Source organism: Coffea eugenioides, chromosome 11, assembly GCF_003713205.1.
Source record: "Coffea eugenioides isolate CCC68of chromosome 11, Ceug_1.0, whole genome shotgun sequence".
NCBI lineage: Eukaryota > Viridiplantae > Streptophyta > Magnoliopsida > Gentianales > Rubiaceae > Coffea > Coffea eugenioides.
This window is the reverse complement of record NC_040045.1, coordinates 52,203,057-52,227,802: the sequence shown is the minus strand read 5'-3', so window position 1 is coordinate 52,227,802 and position 24,746 is coordinate 52,203,057. Positions and strand designations below refer to the sequence as shown.

The 24,746-nt window shown below is 39.1% G+C and overlaps 5 protein-coding genes across 8 annotated transcripts; 3 read left to right on the top strand and 2 right to left on the bottom strand.

Annotated features, from left to right (window-relative positions):
- The first annotated feature begins 1,155 nt into the window (after positions 1 to 1,155).
- On the top strand, positions 1,156 to 7,871 carry LOC113753595 (peptidyl serine alpha-galactosyltransferase). Its single transcript, XM_027297781.1, has 8 exons — positions 1,156 to 1,716; positions 2,419 to 2,589; positions 3,179 to 3,422; positions 3,516 to 3,716; positions 5,154 to 5,650; positions 5,826 to 5,990; positions 6,074 to 6,317; positions 6,582 to 7,871. The coding sequence occupies exons 1-8, from the start codon at positions 1,367 to 1,369 to the stop codon at positions 7,248 to 7,250; spliced, it is 2,541 nt and encodes an 846-aa protein (XP_027153582.1). The 5' UTR covers positions 1,156 to 1,366; the 3' UTR covers positions 7,251 to 7,871.
- A 1,947-nt stretch (positions 7,872 to 9,818) lies between these two features.
- LOC113753377 (protein WVD2-like 7) lies at positions 9,819 to 13,179 on the top strand. Of its 2 annotated transcripts, none has more exons than XM_027297517.1 (9): positions 9,819 to 9,990; positions 10,155 to 10,670; positions 10,793 to 11,179; positions 11,288 to 11,349; positions 11,479 to 11,541; positions 11,783 to 11,888; positions 12,130 to 12,192; positions 12,343 to 12,453; positions 12,737 to 13,179. In XM_027297517.1, exons 1-9 carry the CDS (start codon positions 9,919 to 9,921, stop codon positions 12,959 to 12,961), a joined length of 1,605 nt encoding a protein of 534 aa, XP_027153318.1. In that variant the 5' UTR covers positions 9,819 to 9,918; the 3' UTR covers positions 12,962 to 13,179. The 2 variants fall into 2 exon arrangements, with proteins under 2 accessions (XP_027153318.1, XP_027153317.1); XM_027297516.1 differs by having other exon boundaries at positions 10,790 to 11,179.
- A 313-nt stretch (positions 13,180 to 13,492) lies between these two features.
- Positions 13,493 to 15,176, bottom strand: LOC113753724. Of its 2 annotated transcripts, none has more exons than XM_027297953.1 (2): positions 15,154 to 15,176; positions 13,493 to 14,339 (listed from the first exon to the last, which is right to left on the bottom strand). In XM_027297953.1, exon 2 carries the CDS (start codon positions 14,331 to 14,333, stop codon positions 13,683 to 13,685), a length of 651 nt encoding a protein of 216 aa, XP_027153754.1. In that variant the 5' UTR covers positions 14,334 to 14,339; positions 15,154 to 15,176; the 3' UTR covers positions 13,493 to 13,682. The 2 variants fall into 2 exon arrangements, with proteins under 2 accessions (XP_027153754.1, XP_027153753.1); XM_027297952.1 differs by lacking the exon at positions 15,154 to 15,176 and adding an exon at positions 14,646 to 14,894.
- Positions 15,012 to 18,304, bottom strand: LOC113753723 (cystinosin homolog). The gene is made up of 8 exons (XM_027297950.1): positions 17,815 to 18,304; positions 17,514 to 17,646; positions 16,964 to 17,053; positions 16,645 to 16,769; positions 16,232 to 16,274; positions 15,921 to 16,038; positions 15,786 to 15,835; positions 15,012 to 15,343 (listed from the first exon to the last, which is right to left on the bottom strand). Exons 1-8 carry the CDS (start codon positions 17,943 to 17,945, stop codon positions 15,197 to 15,199), a joined length of 837 nt encoding a protein of 278 aa, XP_027153751.1. The 5' UTR covers positions 17,946 to 18,304; the 3' UTR covers positions 15,012 to 15,196.
- Positions 18,305 to 20,783: 2,479 nt separating this feature from the next.
- On the top strand, positions 20,784 to 24,326 carry LOC113751155 (ATP synthase mitochondrial F1 complex assembly factor 2). Of its 2 annotated transcripts, none has more exons than XM_027295051.1 (5): positions 20,784 to 21,323; positions 21,496 to 21,670; positions 22,545 to 22,822; positions 22,911 to 23,043; positions 23,672 to 24,326. In XM_027295051.1, the coding sequence occupies exons 1-4, from the start codon at positions 20,832 to 20,834 to the stop codon at positions 23,016 to 23,018; spliced, it is 1,053 nt and encodes a 350-aa protein (XP_027150852.1). In that variant the 5' UTR covers positions 20,784 to 20,831; the 3' UTR covers positions 23,019 to 23,043; positions 23,672 to 24,326. The 2 variants fall into 2 exon arrangements, with proteins under 2 accessions (XP_027150852.1, XP_027150851.1); XM_027295050.1 differs by having other exon boundaries at positions 23,667 to 24,326.
- Positions 24,327 to 24,746: the final 420 nt, after the last annotated feature.

Genomic DNA, 24,746 nt, shown 5'->3' with positions numbered 1-24,746 from the left:
ATGGGAAGGACAATTTGATGGCGAGAGAGGAGAGGAAAGGGTCTACTGGGGCGATGGAAAAGTGACGGGCAATGGGAAAAAAGGAGGGATTTGTCAGATGCCATGGAAAAGGAAGAAAATTGGAAACAAAGTAGGAGGGGGTGTTGTCAGATGCTGGGAAGGAGGGAAAAGTGGTCAGAAACAAGGGAAGAGGGAGGAGTTGTTAGATGCTATGGGAGAGAGACGAGTGTTGAAGGCAAGGGACGAAGGGGAGGCTCGATGGTGGGAGTCCGGGAGAGTGAGAAAGGAAGTATTTTATCAAAATATTTTTTTTTTATTTATTCACTGTTGAAAATGAACCGAGGATTTTGAGTGATTCCTCCCAATTTAATCACGAATCATGAATCTCCAAATTTTTGGACATGATTTCAATATTTTAATTCCCATTACAGTGTACCAAACACTAAATATTGGAATTATCATCATTCCCATGCAAAAATCCTCAAACCAAGCGGCTCTTTAATAAATTTTTTTTTTCAGATTCGACAGATTTTATTCTAAATATACTCCTACTTTATATATATGATAAATTCTATTCATTTTATTTTTAGTTGATTGAGTTCATTTAGCATCTCGGAGTGGGGGGAGCCACCTCTGCTTTTCGAAACAGAGAAGAAAATGCCGACTGAGCTGGTGCCTCCTGTCCTCGTGGTCTATCTCATCGAACACTCGTCCCCCCTTTTATTTTTCTTTTTAAATAATTACTATTTGTAGTATCATTACTTTTGTAAATTTATTTGTCCCCTCCTCAATTTAGAGAAATCTTCTTCTTTTTTTTTTGTACTGCGGGTGTTCGAGTCTATACCCGACTAATTGCACAGTATCCAAATAGAACGGATCCAATTGATACCCAAAATAATAATAATTAGGACACAAACTAGAGATTTTAGAGTAAAAAATCCCGAACGAAAATTAGTCGAGCTACCCTAGCGCGAGTCAGAGTAATCTTCATCACTTCAGATAATTATTAATTAGACGAATACATGCAACAGCGTTAGAGCATTATTATTAAAAAAAAAAAAAAAAAAAACTCGTCGGTGCTGCACGTGCAACAAGTGGACAGGTCTAGCAAAGCGTCTTTTTCATAGTACTCTCCCTCCCTCCTATTCCTATACCATTTCTCTCCACGATCTCATACAAAAACGAGGGCAGGGGCCTAACCTATAAGTCATTGAATTTATTATACAAGTAATTAAAGATGCAGTAGTAGTGATAAAGGGAAGTCTGCATTTGACCCTTATCAGATTCAGATCCTTCTGTACAAATTTGGAATATCGCAATGCCCTTGGGTGTGTGTTAGGTGGGGCGACGGGTGGAGGTGGTGATTATGATTATGATGATGATGATGATGTATTTGAGAGTGATGTTGGTGGTGGCGCTGCTGCTGCTGCTGCTGCTGAGTGGGGGTGGCGCTGCCCAGAGAGAAGGGGCCGCCCATGGTGTTCATAAACACCAGGCACCGTGGAGGATCCACACTCTATTCTCGGTGGAATGCCAGAACTATTTCGATTGGCAGACGGTTGGGCTTATGCACAGCTTCAAGAAGTCCCGCCAGCCCGGCCCCATTACCAGGCTTCTCAGCTGCACCCAAGAGGAGCGGAAGACCTACCGAGGAATGGACTTGGCTCCCACTTTCGAGGTGCCTTCCATGAGCAGGCACCCCAAGACTGGTGACTGGTTCGTATCCCCCTCTCTCTCCAGCCTTTTTAATTCTTTCCGGTCTCTCTCTCTCTTTCTCTAGCATTTCCAATCATGGTTTGCATTGTCCTTTTTCTACAATTCGGTTGCAATCAATGCTTTAAAACATATCAATATGCGAAAGTTTAAGAAACTACCTAACGTTACGGGATCGATTGGGCAACTTGTTGAATTGCAAGGGGATTTTGATTTGTTTGATGCACCTAAATATATTTTCAGGATCTTAGTAATGCAACTGATGTAATGACTTCTACCATTAGCTCAATCATTAAGGAATTTGCTGCCTGATATTTTTTTTTTTGGGGAGAATTTCATCGCTGTGTCTCTTCTCTTTGCATCTTCTTTCAGTTACTTCACAAGGTTCAGCATCTTTTTCCCTTTCATCGGTTCGCAATGGATAAATGCCTAATAGTTGCTATCCCTTTTTCTTGTAGTTTCATTGGTAAGAAAAATTTGCTTGTGGTTAAGAGTCTGATTATCGAAAATCAACAAGAATATGACTTTAATACTTTTCTTTTCTTGTTCTCTTACTTTGCTGTTTGATTTAGTTTTGCTTCCAAAACTTTAACAGAATTCAAGTGCTTGTCTTGATAAAATAAAATATTGTTGGTAGGGAGGATACTAAAGAGCACTTTCCTGAAGGTTATCTCTTCTTTTCCTTCCTTTTCTTTTGACCTGCAGGTATCCTGCAATTAACAAACCAGCTGGTATTGTCCATTGGCTTAAGCACAGTAAAGATGCACAAAATGTTGATTGGGTTGTGATCTTAGATGCAGACATGATAATACGAGGTCCAATAATTCCCTGGGAGCTTGGTGCCGAGAAGGGAAGGCCAGTAGCTGCATATTATGGGTAAAACTAGTCACCCTTGTTGTTCAAAGCTTCTTTTTTTTTTTTTTCATTTATTGGTTCTCTAGATTTGTATAAATAAAGGAAACTGGGGTAGTCAGTTATAAGTTCTTGTTTGAAATATTTCCCTGACTTGAACAAGGTGGAAAAGCTTTTCAATGAGTGAAAAGCTGCACTTCTTAGAAAGTTGAGCGCTTTCAGTTTAGAAGGTTGAAATGGAACTACATATAGGCTCCAGCTCCAATCACTCCTAATTCTTGTAGTCTTTTTTTTCTTCTTCTTTTTTTCTCTTTTTTTGGGCAAGAAGAGAAGCAAAAACCTGACTGCAAATCAATCCTAGACTGTGTTAAAGTCTAAAAATCCTGAACTTGGAAGCTGAAGAGATCATAAATACAGTGATTTGAGGCCTTTTGGACTAACAAAATCTCAGGGTTGATTTTCTTTAGATTATAATTCTATTGAAACACATCCCTAAGCTCTCTTTTCATATGGTACAAATATTCTATTCTTGACTGCATTGCTAAAGAATTTTTTTGAATCTTTGTTTTACCACATCATAGTTTTTCATCCGAAAATATACGTTCCATAATAGGTATTTGGTTGGTTGTGACAATATTCTTGCTAAATTGCATACGAAGCATCCTGAACTCTGTGACAAGGTTGGCGGGCTTTTAGTTATGCACATAGACGATCTTCGAGCTTTGGCACCCATGTGGCTTTCAAAAAGTGAAGAAGTACGAGAAGATAGAGCTCATTGGGCAACCAATTATACAGGAGATATATATGGTCAAGGGTGGATAAGTGAGATGTATGGATATTCCTTTGGTGCTGCAGAGGTATTTCTCTTTGATGCTTTTGTCCATGCATTGCACCCTTTCTTGAATGCTTAGTCCATATTTATTGATAAGTGTGATTTATTGCATTGCCAGGTAGGACTTCGACACAAGATAAACAATAACCTGATGATCTATCCAGGCTATATTCCACTAGATGGTGTTGAGCCAATCCTCATGCACTATGGCTTGCCATTTCGTGTTGGGAACTGGTCATTCAGTAAATTGGATCACCACGAGGACAACATTGTTTATGATTGTGGTCGGCTTTTTCCTGAACCTCCATATCCAAGAGAGGTAATCCAATACTTGATTGGAGCAGATTTATGGATTTGATATCCAAGTTTCAGTTGCGTTTTTCCATTTGTCTCCTGAAGAGAACAGCAGCTCTGATTTTTTATTGCCTTCCTTATCCGCTTGTTTCTTTTGTGCTGCTTGGAAAACCACAATATAGGTTGTAATCTAAAACTTATTGGCTGAGGCTGGCGCTTATAAAAAGGCAAATCCATTAGCTGCAGATTCTTTTTGGCTTTCCTAGATCTGAGATTTTAAATTATTTGGCACATTATTAAGAACAGAGAATGGCTAAGGTTCTAAGGCCCTTTATGCCAGCTGATCATTGAAAAGTACCCATACTGACTGCAAAAATTATAGAAGTAGAAAGAAGGTATGAGAATTGACTAATTTTTTTTCTTTATTCCTGGTCCATCATATGAGGTTGCTGGTCAACGACTTTCCTAAAGAAATTTGTATCAAAAGTTACACTCAAGTCAAGTTCCCTGATATATCAAAATGAATGAGGGCAAAAGATACTGATGTCCTACCTTGAAGTAGAGGGTTACACTTTTGACTTTATCTCAATTATCAAATTGAAGTTTGTCTAAGATGCCATTGAACATAATTAGAGAACGCTCTTTGCTATAACCATTTTTTGACTGTCAAGACTACTACGCAAACTTTGTTTAAAAAGTAAATGAGAAAGTGGGTGATGTTTCATAAGTTCCATATACAAAGTGCCACTGGTCCTTATGGAATTGACAGCTATGTCATTGATTCCAAATCCATTTTTCCTGCAACGATCCAATTAGATCCGATTTCCAGTGCTACTCCAAATGCAACACAAGTCTATAGTTTTGGTAATATCTAAAACTAACTTGCATTGTTGTAGAAAGCCATGAACTATCTTTTGCAGTATGAAAAGTTTTAAGAACATGTTCTGTTTTCGTAATTATGAAGGCGTAGAAATTGGGAAACTGAACAGGGTTCTCATAGGTGCATTTAACACTAAACTATTAAAGTTGACTAATGATTTGGTAATAAAGACAATTAATCCGCCTAACAGTTTACATTCTTCTTAGCTTGGAGCATGTGAAAGGTTACACCCTTATTGACTTAGAATATACCAGCAATGGACTGAAGCAAAGCTCAACAAAGAACTTCTTTGGCTCTATTGTGATTTATACATGAGGCTTTTTTCTTTTTTGGGCTATTGAAGTTTAATATTTTCAACTATTCTGCAGCATTAGATAGTAATCTATCAGTTACTTACAAGTGACTATTTTTAGCAGCTTATGCGTGTCATATTCTATACCCTTTGCACTAAATGTCTTAAAAAAAATTCGGTTGCAAAACCCACAGCCAATACTTGCTAAGATTGATTTAAAGTCTACGAAAAGTGCTTGTCTTCACATTATGTACATCTTTAATGATTGATAAAATTATTGTTTTGTGTAGGTAAATCAACTTGAAACTGCTCCAGATAAGAGGAGAGCACTATTCCTGAACATAGAATGCATCAATACCTTGAATGAAGGTCTTCTGTTACAGCATGCAACCTATGGCTGTCCCAAACCAAAATGGTCAAAATATTTGAGTTTCTTAAGGAGCAAAGCATTTGCAGAACTTACCGGGCCGAAACTTTTGACTCCCAAAACTCTTCAAATGATGGATGAGGACCGTGCTCAAGTTGTTGATGAGCCACACGTTCAAGTTGTTGATGAACCCATAAAGCCACACCCCAAAATTCACACCATTTTCTCCACAGAATGTAATTCTTACTTTGATTGGCAAACTGTAGGCCTTGTGCACAGTTTTCAGCTGAGTGGCCAGCCTGGGAATATAACAAGACTTCTCAGCTGCAACGATGAAGATTTGAAACAATATAAAGGACATCACTTGGCTCCCACTCATTATGTTCCATCCATGAGCCGGCATCCATTAACAGGCGATTGGTAAAGTCTTCTGCTTTTACAAATTATTGGCCAACAACTAGTAATTTTTCCAAAATCAGCCTGTCTTAGTGGCATTGCAAAACTTCAAATGTGCCAGTTGCGTTCATCTCATTAGTTGGCATGCATGAACAAGTACAAAGTAGAGTAAGACCTGGGATTGTTTGTGTGACATCAGGTATCCAGCTATTAATAAGCCTGCTGCAGTTCTTCATTGGCTTAATCATGTAAAAACAGATGCAGAATATATAGTAATCCTTGATGCTGACATGATTATGCGGGGACCAATTACCCCATGGGAGTTCAAAGCTGCACGTGGTAGACCAGTTTCAACTCCCTATGGGTAAGGCACATTTCACTCAGCAGTTGTAGTTGTTAGGTCTTCGAAATTCTTGAAAGAAGTCTCATCTGTTTAATCTGTGTCAGTTACCTGATTGGGTGCGATAATGAGCTTGCAAAGCTCCACACTCGCCATCCTGAAGCATGTGACAAGGTTGGAGGTGTGATCATTATGCATATAAATGATCTTCGAAAATTTGCTCTGCTGTGGCTCCACAAAACTGAGGAGGTCCGAGCTGACAGATCTCACTGGTCTAGAAATATTACTGGAGATGTCTATGAGTCTGGATGGATTAGTGAAATGTATGGCTACTCCTTTGGTGCTGCAGAGGTACCTCCATGTTGACTTACATTAGAAGCTGTGGTGTCTACGTCTGATTCCATTTCCTGGCATTAGCATAGGAAAGATTTACAGATTTTCCTTTCTGTGAGATGCTCAGCTCCTATGCTACCATGACATTCCCTTTATAGAGCATCAAGTTGGAGAAATCATTGAATGCTTTAATTAGGTTTTTGATTGAACACCTTCATGTGATATAGTTTGAAGCTATGAGAGTAGCATGTACTTACTGATATGTCATTGTTTCTTGTGCAGTTAAATCTGAGGCATCAGATAAGCAATGAGATTTTGATATATCCAGGTTATGTTCCTGTACCTGGTGTCAAGTATAGGGTATTCCACTATGGCTTGGAATTTAGAGTTGGAAACTGGACCTTTGATAAAGCAAACTGGATTCATACTGATGTCGTAAATAGCTGCGGGGCTAAATTTCCTGACCCTCCTGACCCATCAACACTTGACCATTCTGATGATGATTCACTGCAGCGTGACCTGCTAAGTATAGAGTGTGTTAAGACACTGAATGAAGCTCTACACTTGCACCATGAGAGAAGCAAATGCAATGTTCGTAGTCCCCAGACCATTTCAAATCAGGATTCTAGTGAAACTACAATCTCAAGGAAGTTTGGAAAATTTGAGGAGGTTCATAACTTGACATATAATACCACAACAACGAACAACTCCGAGGAGATATCTCCACCTGAAGAGCCAAACCAAACGTTTAGCTCAATGAGGTTCTGGATAATTTCTCTATGGGCCTTTTCAATCTTGGGTTTTGTGATCATTATGTCTGTGATGCTTTCAGGTCGTAAAGGACAGAAAAAAAGAGGCAAGGTTTATAAGCCCAAAAGAAGATCGTCGTACTCAGGATTTTGGGATACAAATGGGCATGATAGGCATCTTCGAAGTGGTGAAATGTCATAGTTTAAGATCCTAGAAATATGTCTATAATACGATGATTGCCTGATGATGCATGAGTTACTGAAAATCTGAAACAGAAGGGAGGCACCGCACAGGTGGAAGTCTGCTGACATGGAAATGCAGCGTCCTTTTTCTGGGAGGAGGATTCTAGCTTTCAGATGTTCATATCAGGTATAACCGGATAATGCATTGATTTGGTAAGGAGCCTTTTCTGAATTCGAAAATCTTGTGAAAAATGCACTCTGCCTTGTTCTGGATATTCTGGCATCTCCATAGGTTTTATTTGAAATGTTGTTTTAGACAAAGTTCACTTCCAACTGTACAATTCCTTAAAACTGACGGGAAAAAGAAAAAGGAATAATGAAACTAGGTTTGAGAGTTGAAAAAAGTATATGATAAGAGAGAGAGAGAGAATAAAAGCTTCCAGAAAAATTTTATTTTTGTAGTACATTCAGAAGTTTGCAGATGTATGCGTCTGTATTTGTTCGTTGCTGTATCTTGTTATACGGGTGTAATAACTTTCTTCCTAGGCCTGTTTTCTATGCTTCAACCCAGATTGCTATTTAAATCAGTTAGGCTATCGTCTGTTGAATTTAGGGCAAGGATTTTTTGTTTTCTGGTTCATCCAGGACCACCTTATGGATGTGCGGACGCAAATAAGCTTTGCCATTGTAGATGAATTATGTTTGATAATTCATCCAATTCAGTATTTAAATTTAATAAATTTAGATATTAATATGTTTAGACGCGTTTGATAATAAAAAATTGAACATTTGAATTAATTATATGACATCGAATTTTCTATGCAAAACTTGTTCTCAAAATTAAGTGAGATAAATTATTTACTTATCAATTTATCATTTAATGTGATATACATTCAAATGTATCGAATTCAATAATGTAATAGATTCAAATTTCAGATTTCAGTTTTGGACTTTAATTTTATCAAATGCACCAGAAATCTTGGTTTCCTTAGATTGGCTCTATTAAATACTCTACCGCCACTTCAACCCAGGAAACATAAGTTAAAAAGAAAAAAAGAAGATTGATCTCAAATTTATAAGTGCCTAAGGTTTTTTTTTTTTTTTTGCTTTATATTTTTCCTTAGAATTTGGTGTTTCCCTCTCCTTTTATTTTGTTTAATATGGCACATGTTTCACCAATTGCCAGTTGGTGTCATTGTTGAAACGAATAAATGTGTTATAGAGTAATATATATATATATATATATATATATATATATATATATATATATAACTCTACATTCTCATGGAAATGGTTTACATAATTTAATCACATCTGTTGGAATTGAAATTGAGAAATCAGCCCTATAAATCACGGCTCACTGGTTTGGGATGAACAACGGCAGGGATTGGGTCGGAATGATCAAAGCTTTTTGCCTTCGACTCGTGAAACCTCCACCATGGACTGCTTTTATTGTAGTTTTCTCTGCTTCTGTTTGCTTTATTTTTTTCTCCATCTGTCTTGAAAGTAGGATACCATGCGAGTAGCTGCTCAAGGATCTTCCCACATTTGCTCTTTTTTTTTTTTTTTGGATGGGAGGGAGGAGGGCTAGTGTTTCTCCTGTCCATCTCGATTATTTAAATCTTGTTTGAATTGTTATTTTTTTTCTGAAATTTTTTTTATATATTTTATGAATATATTTTTTAATTACTTTTTTACTTCATATACATTAAGTTACTGCGTAACATTTTCCTACAAAAGACTCGAAAAAAAAAAAAAAAGGGCAATTTAAACGGGGCTCCTAACAGCTGAAGTGATGTTACAACAACTAGTGGTTCAGCCCGCTGACATTTGACTACAGGCTCTACAAACTCCAACAACAAACAAACTGGGGTTAAGTTCTTACCTTGATTTTGGAAGGATATACCAAATTTTAGGTGCATTTGAATTGAAGATTATTTGGGAATTCTTGTACTATCACTTCTTGTTTTTGTAATATAATGTATATAAAATAAATAATTGAAAAGACAAAAAATATTTTAAAAACAATACCAAAAGAAAAAAAAAGATTTCGGATAATGTAATCATAATAAGACATTACTCCTTATTACTACAATACAAAGTCAAGTTCAGGGGATCAAATAAATAAGACACCATAACCGACGCCAAGAACGAACCAGCACTGCACTTAGGGAGATGATTTCGAAAATTCGAACGTTAAAGACAGATACTTCATTAATTTCAAACAACAGAATGCGATGGGGCCCAGACCAATTTGAAAAAGACTCCAGACCATCTGGGCAAAAGGCATGCATGCCTTAGAAGTTAGAAGCTGAAGTCAGTAGTAAGTTGACAAAAGCAGCAGCCCCACCAAGGCAAAAAAGGAAAAAAAAAATTTGCCTGCCTTCTTCTTTTTTGTGTACCTCTGCCGATCGCTGACCTCTAGTGCATGTGTGTTTTTGTGTCATATGTGGCTTAGCTTTCCACGCAACGTACTCTTTCAGCTTTTCATTTGAATTTCAAAATTTTACTGTTCCAGATTTAAAAAAGAAAAAAGAGTGATTAATTTCCCCAAGAGAAAAGAAAAAGATTAAAAGGGCAAAAAATTCAGAAGTTCAGATTTTTACTCAGCCCATCATCAGTAGCGTTGTGGCTGTGGGTTCGAACAAACTCAAACAGCAGCAGCAGCGGTCAGCCATTCTCTTATTATGGGAGATACAGCTTGTGTCATGCACCCATTCTCTTATGCTTCTTCTGCTATGTCCAATGAACTCAACCAGGTAAACACCCCCTCTCCCCCCCGCCCCGCATACTGCAATCTTTTTTTTTGGAGGTACCCTAAAAGCAGAAAACAAAAGATTACAAAGTTTTTGGGGAGGGGCTCAAATGCAGGTTGTGATGAGCTTTTAAGATTGGATACACTTATGTATATATGCCATTGCAGGGGAATCCCATGCATGTTCTCGGGGAATCGGTTTCATTTGGGAGGTTCGTTTCAGAATCTTTAGCTTGGGAGAAATGGTCCACCTTCTCCCACAACCGGTATGTTGAAGAGGCCGAGAGGTATGCCCAGCCTGGTTCGGTTGCCCAGAAGAAGGCTTTCTTTGAAGCTCATTACAAGCGTATTGCCGCTAAAAAGGCCGCAGCTTTGCTTGAGCAAGCTAATGCCGCCGCAGAAGCTGAAAGCTTGGTTACTTCCCCCGATAACAGCGTACCTCACTCGCAGCCCCTCGCCTTGAATTCTACCCAACAATCACCGGAGCCTGAGGATCCAAAGCCTGAGTCCGTGATTGTCATCCTGGCTGCGAACCGCCAAAATTCAAATCAAGAGCTCATGGAGCCAGAGACACCACTTGAGACGCCTATGAAGAAAGATTCACCAAATCTCCAGGACAATTTGGAGATGGCTTCTGGATCAGAGCTTAGCGGAACGCCTCAAATGGAGAAGCCTCTGTTGAAGGTAAAAAGTACTGATTCATGTCATATGGTAGTATTAATTAGTCTCCAATTGCTATCATCATGATTTTCTGCCGAGTCCCCACTCTATATATATGTTGTCTCCGTCCAATGTCAACACAGCAGAGTATCACCTCCGATCAAGATGTTTCATCAGTGAAGAGCAAGAAAAAGTCTGCGTTCTCTTCGTTCAAGTCATCCGTCTATCGTAAAACACCAAAAGTCCCAGCCACTCCTGCCAAGCCCGTTACACCTCGCATCAAGAAAGAAAGCAACTCCAGTGCGAGTGCGACTTCAGCCGCCACTCCGATCACCATCAAGTCCTCATCAGACTATGTGGAAAAGAAGAAGGGATCAACTCCCAAATCCCTGCGCACATTTATCAATTCAACACCTGCTAAAGTTGTTCTTACCCCTGCTGCTAACAGAAAGACGGAGAATTCACGGATTGTTCCCGATTCTTGCAAGGCTTCTCACCATTGCTTGACCACTCCCCTGAGGACCCCAGATGCGGTGATTTTTACTTCTTGTTCTTGCCTTTCCTTTTCACTGTGCCCAAAATTAACGCCCGGCGTACCTACTAAGACAAGCTGTAAACCCGATGTCCTTTTCCACCTGCAGGCAGCTAAATCTAATATGTCCAAGCATCCTGCAGCAACAACCCCGTGTCCAGCAAATACGAGGTTCTTGTTTTGTTTTTTTTTTTTTTCTCCTCCTTATTCCAGGAGGACTTCTAAGAGGATATCGACATAAATTGACAAAATTGTTTCATTGATTACGTACTGCCTCTCTTTTGCATCTACGAATTACAGGAATGAAACACCAGTTGATGGAAACAAAACAACAGGTCCAAAATGGCATATTTTATCTGCAGTGTAAGTTCGATTTGAGTGCACTAGTCCTTAAAGAATTAACATAACTCATCTTTATTTGTATGATGTATGTTAAATGAGCAGGATGATGGAACAGCCATTAACTGAGCAGATAGATAGTATCTGCCTTGTGTTGTGTGATTGGGATTTTTTTTTTAAATTTTTTCTTCAATTTTGTACTTCAGACGTGGCATGTAACATTTGTATTTGTCATCTTTCTCTCACGGACGATCTTTGCCTGCAGTTGTTCCAAGTCCTTGACCGCTCGCCGAAACAAATTACAGTCGCCTACTCTATCTTCCACTCCGCTCATCTTGAGGACGGAAGAAAGAGCTGCAAGAAGAAAACAGGCAAGCTTTGTATTTGTCATCTTTCTCTCACGGACGATCTTTGCCTGCAGTTGTTCCAAGTCCTTGACCGCTCGCCGAAACAAATTACAGTCGCCTACTCTATCTTCCACTCCGCTCATCTTGAGGACGGAAGAAAGAGCTGCAAGAAGAAAACAGGCAAGCTAGCATATAGAAGCATCACTGATCATGAAATTTCATAACTAACTCTCACCTTTTTTTAATCTGTTTCCAACGTTTATAGAAGCTTGAAGAGAAATTCAATTCGAAGGAGCTACAGAAAGTGCAGCTACAAACCAAATTAAAGGTTATACTCTATTCTTTTGTCCGGATTTCTCTCCTGCATTAGATAGATACTCGGAGTATTCATTTTTCTCAACTCTTTGGAGCATGCGCAGTTCCAAAACGCCAGCAAAGCCTTACTAGTAGTACTCAAGGGTCCCTTTGATTAATGCAGGAAAAAGCAGAATCGGAGCTGAGAAAATTGCGTCGAAGTTTTTGCTTCAAAGCTCGCCCTCTTCCAGAGTTCTACAAGGAACGGGAAACACAAAGCAGTCACACTAAAAAGGCATGTTATTGCACACACCTTTTGCTACATCTAGAATTAAATGTACCACATCTTCCGATTTTGAACTACAGAATCCAGTTGTCCGTTCTTCACCATTAAAGCCTTCATGTCAAAAGAACTTTTTCTCAGTTATTTTGTTTCCCCAAAATGTTTAGCCAATCCATAGAGCCAGCAGCAAAGCAAGTGTTAAAAAGTTAACTCACGGGAAGTTGAGCATCAAGCTTTCGAACTTTACGTGTCCATTTATTCCAAGTACTTTGCTATAACTTTCCACTTCTTGCAGAATCCAGTTACACAATCTCAGTCACCTAAACTGGGAAGAAAGCTCAGCTCCAGGACAATGCAAGGCACGATGCCAGTCTCACTTCCACCACCAGCAACCTCTTTAAACAAGAACGGCATATCCAAGCATGTTTCCGGGAAGAATGGTCGAACTGCTACTAGCTTCCCAGCTTCACGACCAGAAATCATCAACCATGAGAATGCATCCCCGAATATTCCGTATTGACGATTTAGTGGTCGGGCCTAATGCTTATTATAATCCATTAGAACCCCTCTAAGATGTAGTTTTCCAGAGCAGTAGCCATACGCAGAGTCTGTAAAATTTCATATCCGGACAGATTGAAATGTGCACATAAACTATGGTTGTGTTTCACTTAGCAGGCTAGCAGCAATGTACAAATTCTTCTGCGGAGGGTGGAAGGTTAAAGATCCAGTCATCCAAGACCCGTTCGATCTCAACAATGAGAGACCATGTAAAGATTTAAACAACACGCTTCTTTTGAAGAGGTAATGGGGCTTTTTATGTTCTATCTAGATCATAAGAGGCATGCGGCTTATCATTATTTTACTTTTAAGCTTTTGGAAGGGTGGCTTGGTTGAGTTGACTTACAGACTTATTTAATCTCGTGCGACAAAAGCATCAAGGACGGTAGTATCCACCAACCGAACCGATAACTTGGGAGGGAGATAAAATTATTCGTCGCCAACAACATATGCCCTCCAGGAACTGGATTTTCGTGCACGAAATGGTAACAATTTTTTCTTTTTCAAATGGTCACAATTACTTGTACAATAATGCACAGGGTGGTCTTCCCCACAAAATAATAATAATAACAGCCATAACAATAATAAAATGTAAAGGTTGCATAATTACTTACAATCACATAGAAGCAACCATTAAGAATAATAAAAAGAGAGTGCTAGCAGAAGAAGGACTTGAAGCGACGTCAAATTTCTTCCACCAAACACCAACCTCCAATTTCATCATCTCCCTCCTCCTCCACCTGCTCCCACGCAAAACCCACGTCACAGAAGCTCATTTTTTCGTCGTCGTCGTCATCAAACTCATCCTGCAGCTCCCCGATAGCAACACCAGTTGATGCTGCAAGGGCAGAGTCAACTACCCAATCGGCTGGATGATGATGATGGCGTCGATCAGCAGGACGGTAGTAATAATCGTAAACATCATCATCCCCATCATCAATTTCATCTCCAACATCATCACTGTAACAATCATTGGCCAAATGATCCAAAATCCCAGTGGCCGAAAACCCGGTAAAGTTGAACCCGGGCCTCGCATCCACAACCCGCCAAGTAACCAATCTGTAATTCGTAACAACATCGCACGACTTCAGCTTGTGAGTCCCTTTGGTCTTGTCCTTAGCTTTACCGGCGGGATGGAAGTGACAAGAAGCACACCTTGGGCGGCCGCACTTGCCCGTGAACTTGGAGCGGTTGGTAGGCTTTTGGGGCACCTTAGCAAAGCAACCAGCCGTGGAGGTTGATTCCAGCCGGCTGGGGGGCTGCCTCGGCCTCCAAGGTGAGGAAATGATGGGGTGGGTTTGGACCATGCCGTGTTGACGCCCCTCCCTCTTCATGGCTGCCTGAACGAACTAATGAATGAATGAATTTGATGGATGTGAAAATCAGCAGCAAATGGGGACTGGGATGAGGATGGCCAGGCTTCTTGTTATATAGTACTACCAGTTTCGTTTGGTACGAGACTTGCATAACGTGGTGGGATTACAATTATTTATATTCCACTCTTTCTTTCGTTTTACCTTTCCTTTAGTTAAATGAAGTTGGGAGTTGCGAGGAAGATGGCTAGAAAACTTGGGAAGGAAGGCGATTGCTTCGTCAACTGTGAAAAGTACGTGTAAGCCAAGGTTTTTTTAGGCGGTCATACATACCGAAAGTGACACCTCACACCTCATATTGTTTTTGGCTGATTTGGATTTGTTTTCTCTTATTTCCTGCGTAGAGGGGTAAAGGGTCTCCTGTGAGTTTGGAAGAACACATCAATGCCCGTTTCCTTCGGATATTCTTTGATCCGCTGAATAAAAATCATATTATTGACAAGCAAAAAAAACATATGATGTAATCTAATAATAGTAGTAAAACGAACTTTTCTAGTGCTATACGTGTATGATGTATTTCATATATGTATGTATCTTCTGGCAACTAATAGACTTTAGAGTTGTTTTTAACGAGTCCTCCGTTTGCAAATGCCTGTCAAATCATCAAGTGCTGTAAAAGAGATTACCACCAGCCACCAGTTAATAACCTTTTTTTATTCAGCAGCCAGAAGCATGGGGGAGGAGGGACTCCATCCAACCTCTACCGTGGAATTTAATTACATCTCAACAGGAATAGATGCTAAGTCCAATTTAACAATAATAAAATGTCGCGATACAGAACCTGTTTTACAGCTGGAGAGTGTTCGAAAATGAATGTGCGTCAGTCATACATTGTCAGAATGTGCGTTTTCGGAGGATTCAATTAATGGCTCCTTGCTAACCACATCAAGTTTAGGAGGTGAAGCCTTCTGCTTGGATGGGTAGAGCACGTAGTGTTGCAGGATGAAGAGAATGTCAAAGAAAATGGACACCTGCTTGGTCAATTCCAGCAGACCAAAAGAAAAATAATTAGTACGATTCAAGTACAAAATGAGATTATGAGGACCCAACCATTTTATGTTTTATGCACATTTAGAAAATCAAACGAACACATTTACTGTTTCAAACAAGGTCGAACCTGCACATATTCCATTTTTATCCAAATTTTCTTGCTTAATTAATTGCTGATCACAGCAGTTAACAGAACGAAGAGGCATCCTGATCACAAGTTTTTCGTCTTCTGGGAGTCAACGTGAAAGTGAAAGACAGTTCAGTCATTATTATGAAAGGGGAAGCTGGCTTTCTTCATGCCAGCACAGGATTTCATCTTTCTAAAAGAAGGCCGAGGGTTGTTGAAACTTGAAGGAAGATCGATAAAAACAGCAAAAAAATTACGATGAAGCTCAAAATTGTCAGAGAGAAAAAAGTCCATACCAAGGACAGCAGAGTCTTGCCTATGTTTCCGCAGAAATTCACCCAGGATTCTGACAGAAACATGGACGAAACATAGTTAGGCATTGCATTACAAATCCCCAGATAGATCCGAATAATCCCATTCACGAGTCTTACTCTGATCAATGGATTGCACGGCCATTTGTGCATAGTTGGTCACACCACCAAGCAAATCAAGCAAAATGTTGCCAATGCTCCATCCAATGGTGCTCTTCCTTTTGAAATTCATAACAGCCTAAGTTACACAGCAAGTCACCCATGAGAAAAATAAAAAATAATGACATCCTTTAGAAACTGAAAAGCATCAAAGGCACCCAGTAAGCTTGGGGTATTAAAGAACGGACACAGTTTCACTAAATCCTAACTTAAGCCCAAGTACATGTAGTTAATATTGGACAATTCCAAAGATAGCCAGCCGTAGGAATAACCTGAGGAATGTATTTGATGACTGTCATGACAACTTGGACTGTGCTGCACACACAGTAGAAACAAAAGGTAAAAAGGTCACCACAATCATGGTAGCACCATTAAAAGGTAATCTTTTTAACCAAAAATCATAGCCAAGAACAGCAGCATCAGTTCACAACGATTACGGATGGATGAGGACTTCATCAACAGACCATTCCTCCATAGCTCCGTAAAACAAGTCCAGCAAGATTTTCAACACTTTTAACAAAAAAAATATGCACCCTATCCCATCTTAATGCAAAATTAACCAAGGCCTAGATATTAACCCTGATCAGAAAGTGAATCTGTTCTCTCTTAAAGGCAGGCCAGCAACATTGGCTTCATTTAAGATAAAAAGAGAAGTACAGGAATGGAGTAAAACAGCACATCTTACTTGAAGCACGACACCAGCCAAAGCCACTTCTTGTGGGGAACTGCTACAAAAACACAGACTGCAGCAGCTAACCAAGCTGCTGCGACAATCGCGGTTGCAGTTTTAGAAACCTTTTGATGTCCACGCTGGAAAAGAACAGAATTTGGGAAACCGGGGGTGTAGGGTTAAGTGACAGCTATATGAATTGATACAAGTACTCAATGGCAGTCTAAGTTACAATGCAAACACTATTTCAGAAAATTACGCGCAAATTTTCCTGTTTCCAGTCATCTTTTAAAACATGCAGCAGGAAGCATCAAAGAAGGATTTAAGTAGTCACCTCGTAGATTGCAATCTGGAACAAGGTAAACACAGTTAGCAGAACCGCATGGGCTGAGAAGGCTACGTCATTGGCAGCCACTGGAATCATCTGCAATAGACCAATCAAGGAATAAGATCAAGTAAAGGGTTAGAGCAGTACTGCATCCACTCGTCACTGTACTGATTCGACCTTGCACGAGGAATACTAGCACAAGCACAAAATACTTAAAAGCTCACGTTGCATATAGCTGTTAATGACGGGAGTGAGTAGACAAGAAAATCAAATTTACCCTCCACAAGAAGAGGAATAACCAGGAGGATAACACGTGATTAGTTCAGAGCACAGATCTGTTTGGCTTATTTATCAAGATTTGAAAAGAATTATCCTTTGAAATTGAAAGTGAATTCATGATCGGAAGAGGCACGTGATCATAATGCTTAAAACTAAAATACGTTTAACTGAATCAAGGGTATTCATGAATCCAGCAGGACCCAAGACCTCCACCTTCGCATAAACACGTTACTAAATGGGGGAAAGGGAAAAAAAAAGACAGAAGGAAAGAAAGAACCTGATCAAAGCCAAATTTTTGATGGTACTGGCGTTGAACAGCAGAACTGAAGAAGAGGGAAGCGTTGTAGATGAGATAGGAAGAGTGCTTGGTGAGATTCAACAGCACGAAATCAAAATTCAAGCCCACAACGCTGCACAACACCGCCGACCAAAATACAGAGTCCAGTGGTTTTATTTAGCAGACGGCCCCAGCAAAAGAAAATATTACTAATTAGTATTCACGATGAAACGTGAAGGGTGAAAATTGGTGGAGAGGAAAGCGGAAAGCTAAAAATGGTATTGGCGGGGTTGGGGGGAACCTTTTACGCCGGAAGTTCAAGATGACTTGGGGATAGAAGCTGATAGACCACGATGCAAACGCAATCCATCCCAGAAGAGCATGCAACACTTGCAGTGGAGTTGAATTCCAAGAAGACCCCTGCCCAGCCATCTTCCTCTCTTTCCCCTCTTCCTCTTATCTACTCTTACGGAGTATTTATTACACACAAAGAATTCCAATCTCTGGAGCCGTTGCTCTTTTCTGTCTTGCAAGAGACGGGAAATCTTTGAGCAATTCTCAGTCACCACTCACTTAGCAGTTCATTTCTTTTTTTTTTTGGGGTCAAAACCAGCAGTTCGTTATCGAATACTAGTGCTCGAAAAGGAAAGGGAAGTATCAGAAACTGATGAATTTGGCTCACAGAAAGCGCTGTGCGTCAATGGAATAAAAGGAAAGAGTTGGAACAGGGAGTGGGAACGGAAAGGCTCGTTAAATCTACCGGCATAAGACGTGACTCAAGCAGTACGAGTCCCAACGGTGATAGGGTCCCACTCCCATGCCAACAGGGGCAAACATCGTGGAATAGTGAATGCCGAAGAATGAACGTTGCCCCGGTTGCCGTCTCAATTCGTGTGCATAGTTCTAGACTCCATAACCACGTACAGGTGACAAAAAAGGGAAAATTGTTTAAAAAGTTGGTAACGTTTTGCTTTTGTTAAATGAAATGAATTTTTTTTTCCTCACTTCTAAATTGTCTTTACATCTCTCCAAAAATTAAGTTGATCAAACTTTTTTCCAACCTAATATTTTGATCTTTTTTTCCAACCAAATTTTTTTTATGTGTAAGAAGGTCAAATCCCATTTATAATTAAATAAAATCAATTGACTCACATTCATTTTTTACCTTGGGAAAAAAATTTGAAGTTAGATAAATTACCCCACTTATATTCATTTTTGCCTCTGTATCTAAACAAGTGAGATCTAAACCTTTTGCACCTTAAAGAGACGATGACTCACATCACATAGTGGATTTAGGTTAAAAACAGTCGAAAATCTAGGCCAAAATCAAAATTTGGCTGACCTGATTTTATAAGAGATATAGAGTCAGTACTTTAAAAGTGAAGTATGAAAAAATTAATTTAACAAGATGTGAAGTAGGGGTGGGTAAAAATATCCAACCACTCAAAAATCTGATAAATTCGATCCGAAAAATAGGATATCTGATCTGATTTTTCTTAGCGGGACAGTTGAGGGATACCCGCAAAAAATGGAAACAGACACGGATCAGAAAAATAAAAATCCGCGGATACCCGATCCGCAGGCTATATTATATAAATATTAAAAAATTAGGAATCATTTTATAATTTTATAATTTTTAATCCTAAGTGTAAGTGAAGTGGCTCACAGCCTCATTTTCTAATATCATATGATCTGCCTCTCCTCATATTTTCTGAAGAAAGCGAATATTCTTGGTGAAATTTGAATCAAATGAATAAAATGAAGAAAAATTTGTGAAACTTTATCACAAAAATTGCTCATCCCTTTAATTCTTTTCATTTTTATTCTACCTCCATCGATATTTCCTACAAACTTTTCATCAATTCAATCAAAGATTTGTGTTTGGAGTTCCAATTTTCTTTTAGCTAGATAATTAAAACATTTGTGTCTTCCATTTATTTATTTATTTGATTTATTTTATTGCGATTATGTCTCTTAAATTTGTCTCTTTAATCTTAGTTCAAGAAATTTATTTTTCTTTTTCATCACCTTTAATGTCATAAGGTCTATTTCAAAGATGTAAGGAAGTTGGGGAAGATTTTTCAAGCTTAATTTGGTTATACTTTCTCCAAAAATAATTAACTCTATTCAATTCTTTTCCAGACTTGATTCCATAATCAACTCATTTTGGATGCAGTCTTGTACCATAACATCCTTAAGGTAGTTGGGGAAGTTGTTAGATACTTATTATTCTTGTGTTTGTTGTGTTGTAGTGGATGAAATGTGTGAGAATGGTGATGTACTCAAAATTATCATGAAACTTCTTTTTGTCTATTAGATATTATAATTATAGTGTGTACTAAAATTTTGAGATCGATTTGATTGTTGGATGAAATGTGTGAGAATGGTGATGTATGAATTTTGATTACAATATCTCTACAAATTTTAATGGAAAGCATGTTTTTTAATGAAAAACATGTTGATATTAAAGGCGGGTAGCTTATAAACCGCCCTTTTCTTTTTCGAATACCCGAGTAACGGGTACCCGAAGACATTAGGAACCGGATTAGGGTTACAAAATGGCTGATCCGATATATTAGGGTCGGGTCAGCCAAATTATATTAGGGATGGGTATCCAACTCGTGCCCACCCCTAATGTGGAGTATTAAAAATATCAATAGAGTAACTCCATTTCCATACCTAGAGGGATATACTTCCCCGTTTATTTTTGTTTTGTTTAAGATAGCGGCAACATGGGGAAAGCTTTTCGTTTATGCAGTTTTAGAGTAGTGACGTTAAGTTGGCTTTGACATGGAACCGTAACCAATGCTTTTAATTCAGACTTTGGTCTCTATTGTTTCTGTATAAAGGCTTTGCGGCTAATAAATTGAAGTGAACAAAAATGGTCATTCTTAAAAAAAAAAACAAAAATGATCATTAAAAATAGTTTGCGTCATTAAAAATAATTTTGCTCCGGATTTTTTTCATTTCTTATTCTCAATTCTTTACACTTGCATGCTGCGGCTCTCTTAAATAATTCGACGTTTTTTAGTTCATTTATTTGACTAGTTTTCCGTGACAACACGCAATCTTGACAATTTTATGTGACACTCTTCTTCATTAATTTGTATTATTATTTTTTTGAAGAACACTACTCTTCTTCGTTAATTTGACCATTTTTTGTTCTAACGCACATACTTTGGATCAGCCCAATAAAAGGAGCCCAGTCAAATTTCTTCACCGTCAGCCCATCTGTTGTTATCGCCTGCCTGTACTTGTCTCACGCACGCACACGCAGCGGTGGTGAGGTGAGGGTTGCCAAGAGTTAAAGAGAACAAAATGGCCTCTGCAATGGTGCTGAGGAAAACCCCTAAAACCCTTCACTACTACTCCTATGCCCTCAGAACCCTACCTTCCGAACTCCGCCAGCTCAGCGGTGTCGCCACCGCTGGGAAACCCCAACCCCAATCCAAACCCGAGCACGCAGATCCATCATCGTCATCATCCTTCACCTTCTCATCGGACGAAAATGCAAATGCGTCGCGGACCAAGACTAACGAGGAGGAGGATCCCATCTATGTGAAAGGCCTTAAGACGACGGCGTCGTCTTCATCCTCACAATCAGATTCGGTGAGCATGCCCATGTCGTTCATGACGGGATCAATTGTGGGAAAGAGATTTTACCAGAACGTGAGCACCAGAAAAGCTGATGATGGAAATGGGTGGACAGTGATGCTTGATTATAGAACCCTTAAATCCCCTTCTAAGAGACCCCTTAAGTGCCCCACCCCTGCTCTTGCTATGGCTGTTGCTGCTGAATGGGACTATCAGGTGCTTCCGTCTTCATCAATTTCCTTCTTTTAGAATTCCAATTCATTCTTTTTTTTCCTTTTTCTGGCCACAGTTTGGATTCTTGTGGTGATTCTTTACTCTATTTTTGTCGAATAAAAAGAATTAGCAATTTTTATTTGAATTTACAGAATAGTATATTGTTGTATTGTAGCAAACAGATGGAATTAGGCCCTTTACAATGCCACTCATGAAACTTGCATGCACTGCATTGGAAAGAGTTCGACTTACTCGACCCAAGGTCATTGAGAATTTGATGAAGAAATTCCATCAGGATTTGGTCTTCTGTCGAGCTCCAGCAGACAATGATCTCACCAAGGGTGTTTTCGGTAGGTGCCTTCTTTTCTTATCTCCCTCTATGTGTGAATTTCTGAGTGCACATTCCTTGTTGTCTTGCCTTTGCCCGATTCGCATAACAGGGTGAGATTTGTTGATTACTAACTTATATTTCATGACTAGCTTTTATTCTTCAATCACTCCTCGTCAACCTCTTCCTGGTCGTAATAAATGCAATTGCCAAACTATTCCTATGTGCTCATCTTCTGCCTCCCAAGAACAAGAAGCAAGGCAAACATACGAGGAATAAGGCAACATAAGTACAAACAACAGTATCACTGTAATGCAATACATAGTCATATTCAAGAATGTATTGACTTTTTTAACCACAACATTTGAATTTGTTTTACTCAATCATTACTATTCGGCCTCTCTTAATGCTAGTTGGCACTTCAATACATAGACCTGTTCTGCTTTGAGTCAGGATGCCATCATGTACATGATGCTTCATAAATGGTCTATGGGAAAGTGGTTGGTGTTTGCTTTTTGCCTTGGAATCTCATCCATCCTCAGACAATTGCAGAATGTTTCTGATGACCAATTTTCACTGTTTAAATAAAGGAAGATTTATGGCCTGGAATTTTCAGCTACATATTAGTAATGAAATGGATCAAGTGTTCAGGAAAACATTGTCGTCAGAATTTTTTGAAAGTTTTATGATGATTTGCTGCTTATAACATATGTAAGAAGCTATGTCTGAACATGAGGATGAATCCTTATTGCTTCAATCAAGTAAATGCCCTTTATATTCTCCCTTTCTTTGGACAAATGTGAAATGTTTTCATTTCATGCACTTAGTTTTGATTTAGCATCTTCCTTTCAGCAGTGAAAACTATTGAGTTTCTTCATTGTCCACATAATTTGTAGAACGTCAAGTTGAGAAGATCGACCCTTTGCTTAAATGGTTGGAATCAGAGTTTGGGTATAAACCTGTCATATATTCCAGTTTCTTTGGTGGTAAGCAGGAAGAAGGTCTGGTAACTGCCATTGAAGGCCTGCTCAAAAGGACAAATGATTGTGAACTGGCTGCAATTGATGCAATTGCTGCTGCTGCTCATTCTGTAGTTATTGCCATTGGAATCTTTCGTGGTAGATTGAATATTGAGGAGGCCATTGAGCTTATTAGACTAGAAGAAGATTTACAGGTTCTAGTTCATGTTGTTTTTTCATCCTCTTGCATCTCTTCCAAATATTCTTAGTACCTCAAGTTGTTGCTTTATGATGTTTTTGCAGGTAGACAGCTGGGGTCTGGTTGAAGGTGGACATGATGTTGATATTGCGGATCTTAAAGTTCAAGTTGCATCTGCTGCTGTTTTCCTTGGACTTTGTAGGAGGAAATGACTTCTGTATGCTTTTTCACTTATAAGTAAGTGTGTATTTTTTTTAAATTGCTTTCACTTTTTCATGTGTTGTTTCATCAATACTGCACCAAAAAAAAAAAAAAGGCTTATACTGCTACTGATCTTTTTAGCATCTGACTGGACAAAATTAGTAAAGATAACACAAACCTTAAATCTGAATGTATCGAAGTGCTTCTTTGACTGGAATGCATGTACACTTGGAGAAGTTGAATTATTTAAATGTTGATATTTGTTCTGTTCCTTTTGTGCATTTGCACAACATAAATGTTCGATTTCCAAAAGATATCCTGGTGAATTACTGTGCTGCATGTTTGCTTGGTGAATTATTGTGCTGCATGTTAGCTTGAGTTGCTAACCTTCTTAATTGTGCATTTCCAGTTTTGCCTCTCAAAGAGTACAAGCATATTTACCATAACCTTTCCTCGTTCTGCAGCTAGTTACTGTTTATCCTTAAGAATCATTTCAACTTCCTGCTACCTTGATGTTTCTTTACGCCTTGAAATGGTAATAGGATGATACGTGCAAGATGATTGTGCAACTTTCATGCAGAATTAATAAAAAGTTAAAAACATATATGATTTATACAAAAATAAGGTCGATTAATCTGCAAATATTTTTTCTGTTCCAGGGCGGACATGCTACCCTTGCCCTCTGTCATTCCCTTTCCCCAAATAGAAAGAGAACATCGGAGGAAGGGGGGGGTGTTCAAGAACTTAGTTTCAGCTCATGGAATGAAGAAGAAGTTGCACGTTGCTGTTCCACAGGATCATCTGATTTCCTGAAGCGTGTTGCTTTTGAGCAACATGATATATTAGTAGTATTGAGACATTTAGAGCGCATTACATCATGATATGAGAAGTTAAGGCCCTTCTCTGCAGCATTGCACACACACTGGCGGCTGTTCTCTGATGTCGCAATAACAACAGGCTGTGTCGCAGTTATTGTTGCATCCTAGTGAACAGAATGATAGACATATGGTTGGTCCTTTTTTATCCTTTAATAGAATGTAGATCTAAAGAGTGAGAGAATTAGTTCCATTACCTGTCACGGTAACATATGGAGGTGATGCTAGAAGTAGAAGATTTGGGAGAAACCTACGCCCATGGCTTGCTTGGACTGCAAAAGTCTGTGCCTGAGTAAAGACCATTAAAACCAGAAAAGTAAGTATTACCCGCTGCTCCATTGTTTTAGCAGGAAAAACCAGGGTGCTTTTGAGGTTGGTTGGTTTTCGAGGGTTTTCACTCAGTAGAGCTCTCTTATATAAGATCCTGTGCAGAGGTTTTCAGCAGATCTAATGCAATTGATGTGACACTAATAAACTATGAGCTTGTGTCTTAGAATATCCTGCCGTTTGTTATGTTGGGGATCACACAGCCAGTATGTAGGCATAAAAGTCTTCATCAGCCAATCTTTTGTCTCGGCTCACTGTCGTCGTAAAAAGGGGCCATATTGATTGCGTGAGAACAAATATATTTATCCTCGCGTGCGTGAAACCTATGGGTTGTGCATGGCGAGCATAATAATGAACTTGTACCCCTAGCACTGGTTCCCAATTCCACTTGCTAGACCCGGTTGTGAAGTTCTTGGTACAGTTTACTGAAGCTTCAAAACTGGTTGCTTGGAGATCACCTCGATGATTGGTTTGGTTCTGTATCAACCAATTGCTAATCTGATGGCGTTAGTACATTAACTAACGAGTAGATTAATC

What these genes read in the sequence shown, in the direction of transcription:
- LOC113753723 (XM_027297950.1), bottom strand. Translation starts at nt 17,945, where the DNA reads ATGGCTGGGCAGGGGTCTTCTTGGAATTCAACTCCACTGCAAGTGTTG. An exon ending in TCATCAAATACATTCCTCAG is followed by an intron (nt 16,039 to 16,231) that starts GTTATTCCTACG and finishes TGTGTAACTTAG; the next exon opens with GCTGTTATGAATTTCAAAAG. An exon ending in CGTGCAATCCATTGATCAGA is followed by an intron (nt 15,836 to 15,920) that starts GTAAGACTCGTG and finishes TGTTTCTGTCAG; the next exon opens with AATCCTGGGTGAATTTCTGC.
- LOC113751155 (XM_027295051.1), top strand. Translation starts at nt 20,832, where the DNA reads ATGGCCTCTGCAATGGTGCTGAGGAAAACCCCTAAAACCCTTCACTAC. An exon ending in TCTCACCAAGGGTGTTTTCG is followed by an intron (nt 21,671 to 22,544) that starts GTAGGTGCCTTC and finishes CATAATTTGTAG; the next exon opens with AACGTCAAGTTGAGAAGATC. An exon ending in GACTAGAAGAAGATTTACAG is followed by an intron (nt 22,823 to 22,910) that starts GTTCTAGTTCAT and finishes ATGTTTTTGCAG; the next exon opens with GTAGACAGCTGGGGTCTGGT.
- LOC113753724 (XM_027297952.1), bottom strand. Translation starts at nt 14,669, where the DNA reads ATGAGGTGTGAGGTGTCACTTTCG. An exon ending in GGTGTGAGGTGTCACTTTCG is followed by an intron (nt 14,340 to 14,645) that starts GTATGTATGACC and finishes TAGTTCGTTCAG; the next exon opens with GCAGCCATGAAGAGGGAGGG.
- LOC113753595 (XM_027297781.1), top strand. Translation starts at nt 1,367, where the DNA reads ATGATTATGATGATGATGATGATGTATTTGAGAGTGATGTTGGTGGTG. An exon ending in CCAGTAGCTGCATATTATGG is followed by an intron (nt 2,590 to 3,178) that starts GTAAAACTAGTC and finishes GTTCCATAATAG; the next exon opens with GTATTTGGTTGGTTGTGACA. An exon ending in AACCTCCATATCCAAGAGAG is followed by an intron (nt 3,717 to 5,153) that starts GTAATCCAATAC and finishes TGTTTTGTGTAG; the next exon opens with GTAAATCAACTTGAAACTGC.
- LOC113753377 (XM_027297516.1), top strand. Translation starts at nt 9,919, where the DNA reads ATGGGAGATACAGCTTGTGTCATGCACCCATTCTCTTATGCTTCTTCT. An exon ending in GAGCTGCAAGAAGAAAACAG is followed by an intron (nt 11,889 to 12,129) that starts GCAAGCTTTGTA and finishes CAACGTTTATAG; the next exon opens with AAGCTTGAAGAGAAATTCAA. An exon ending in AAAGCAGTCACACTAAAAAG is followed by an intron (nt 12,454 to 12,736) that starts GCATGTTATTGC and finishes CACTTCTTGCAG; the next exon opens with AATCCAGTTACACAATCTCA.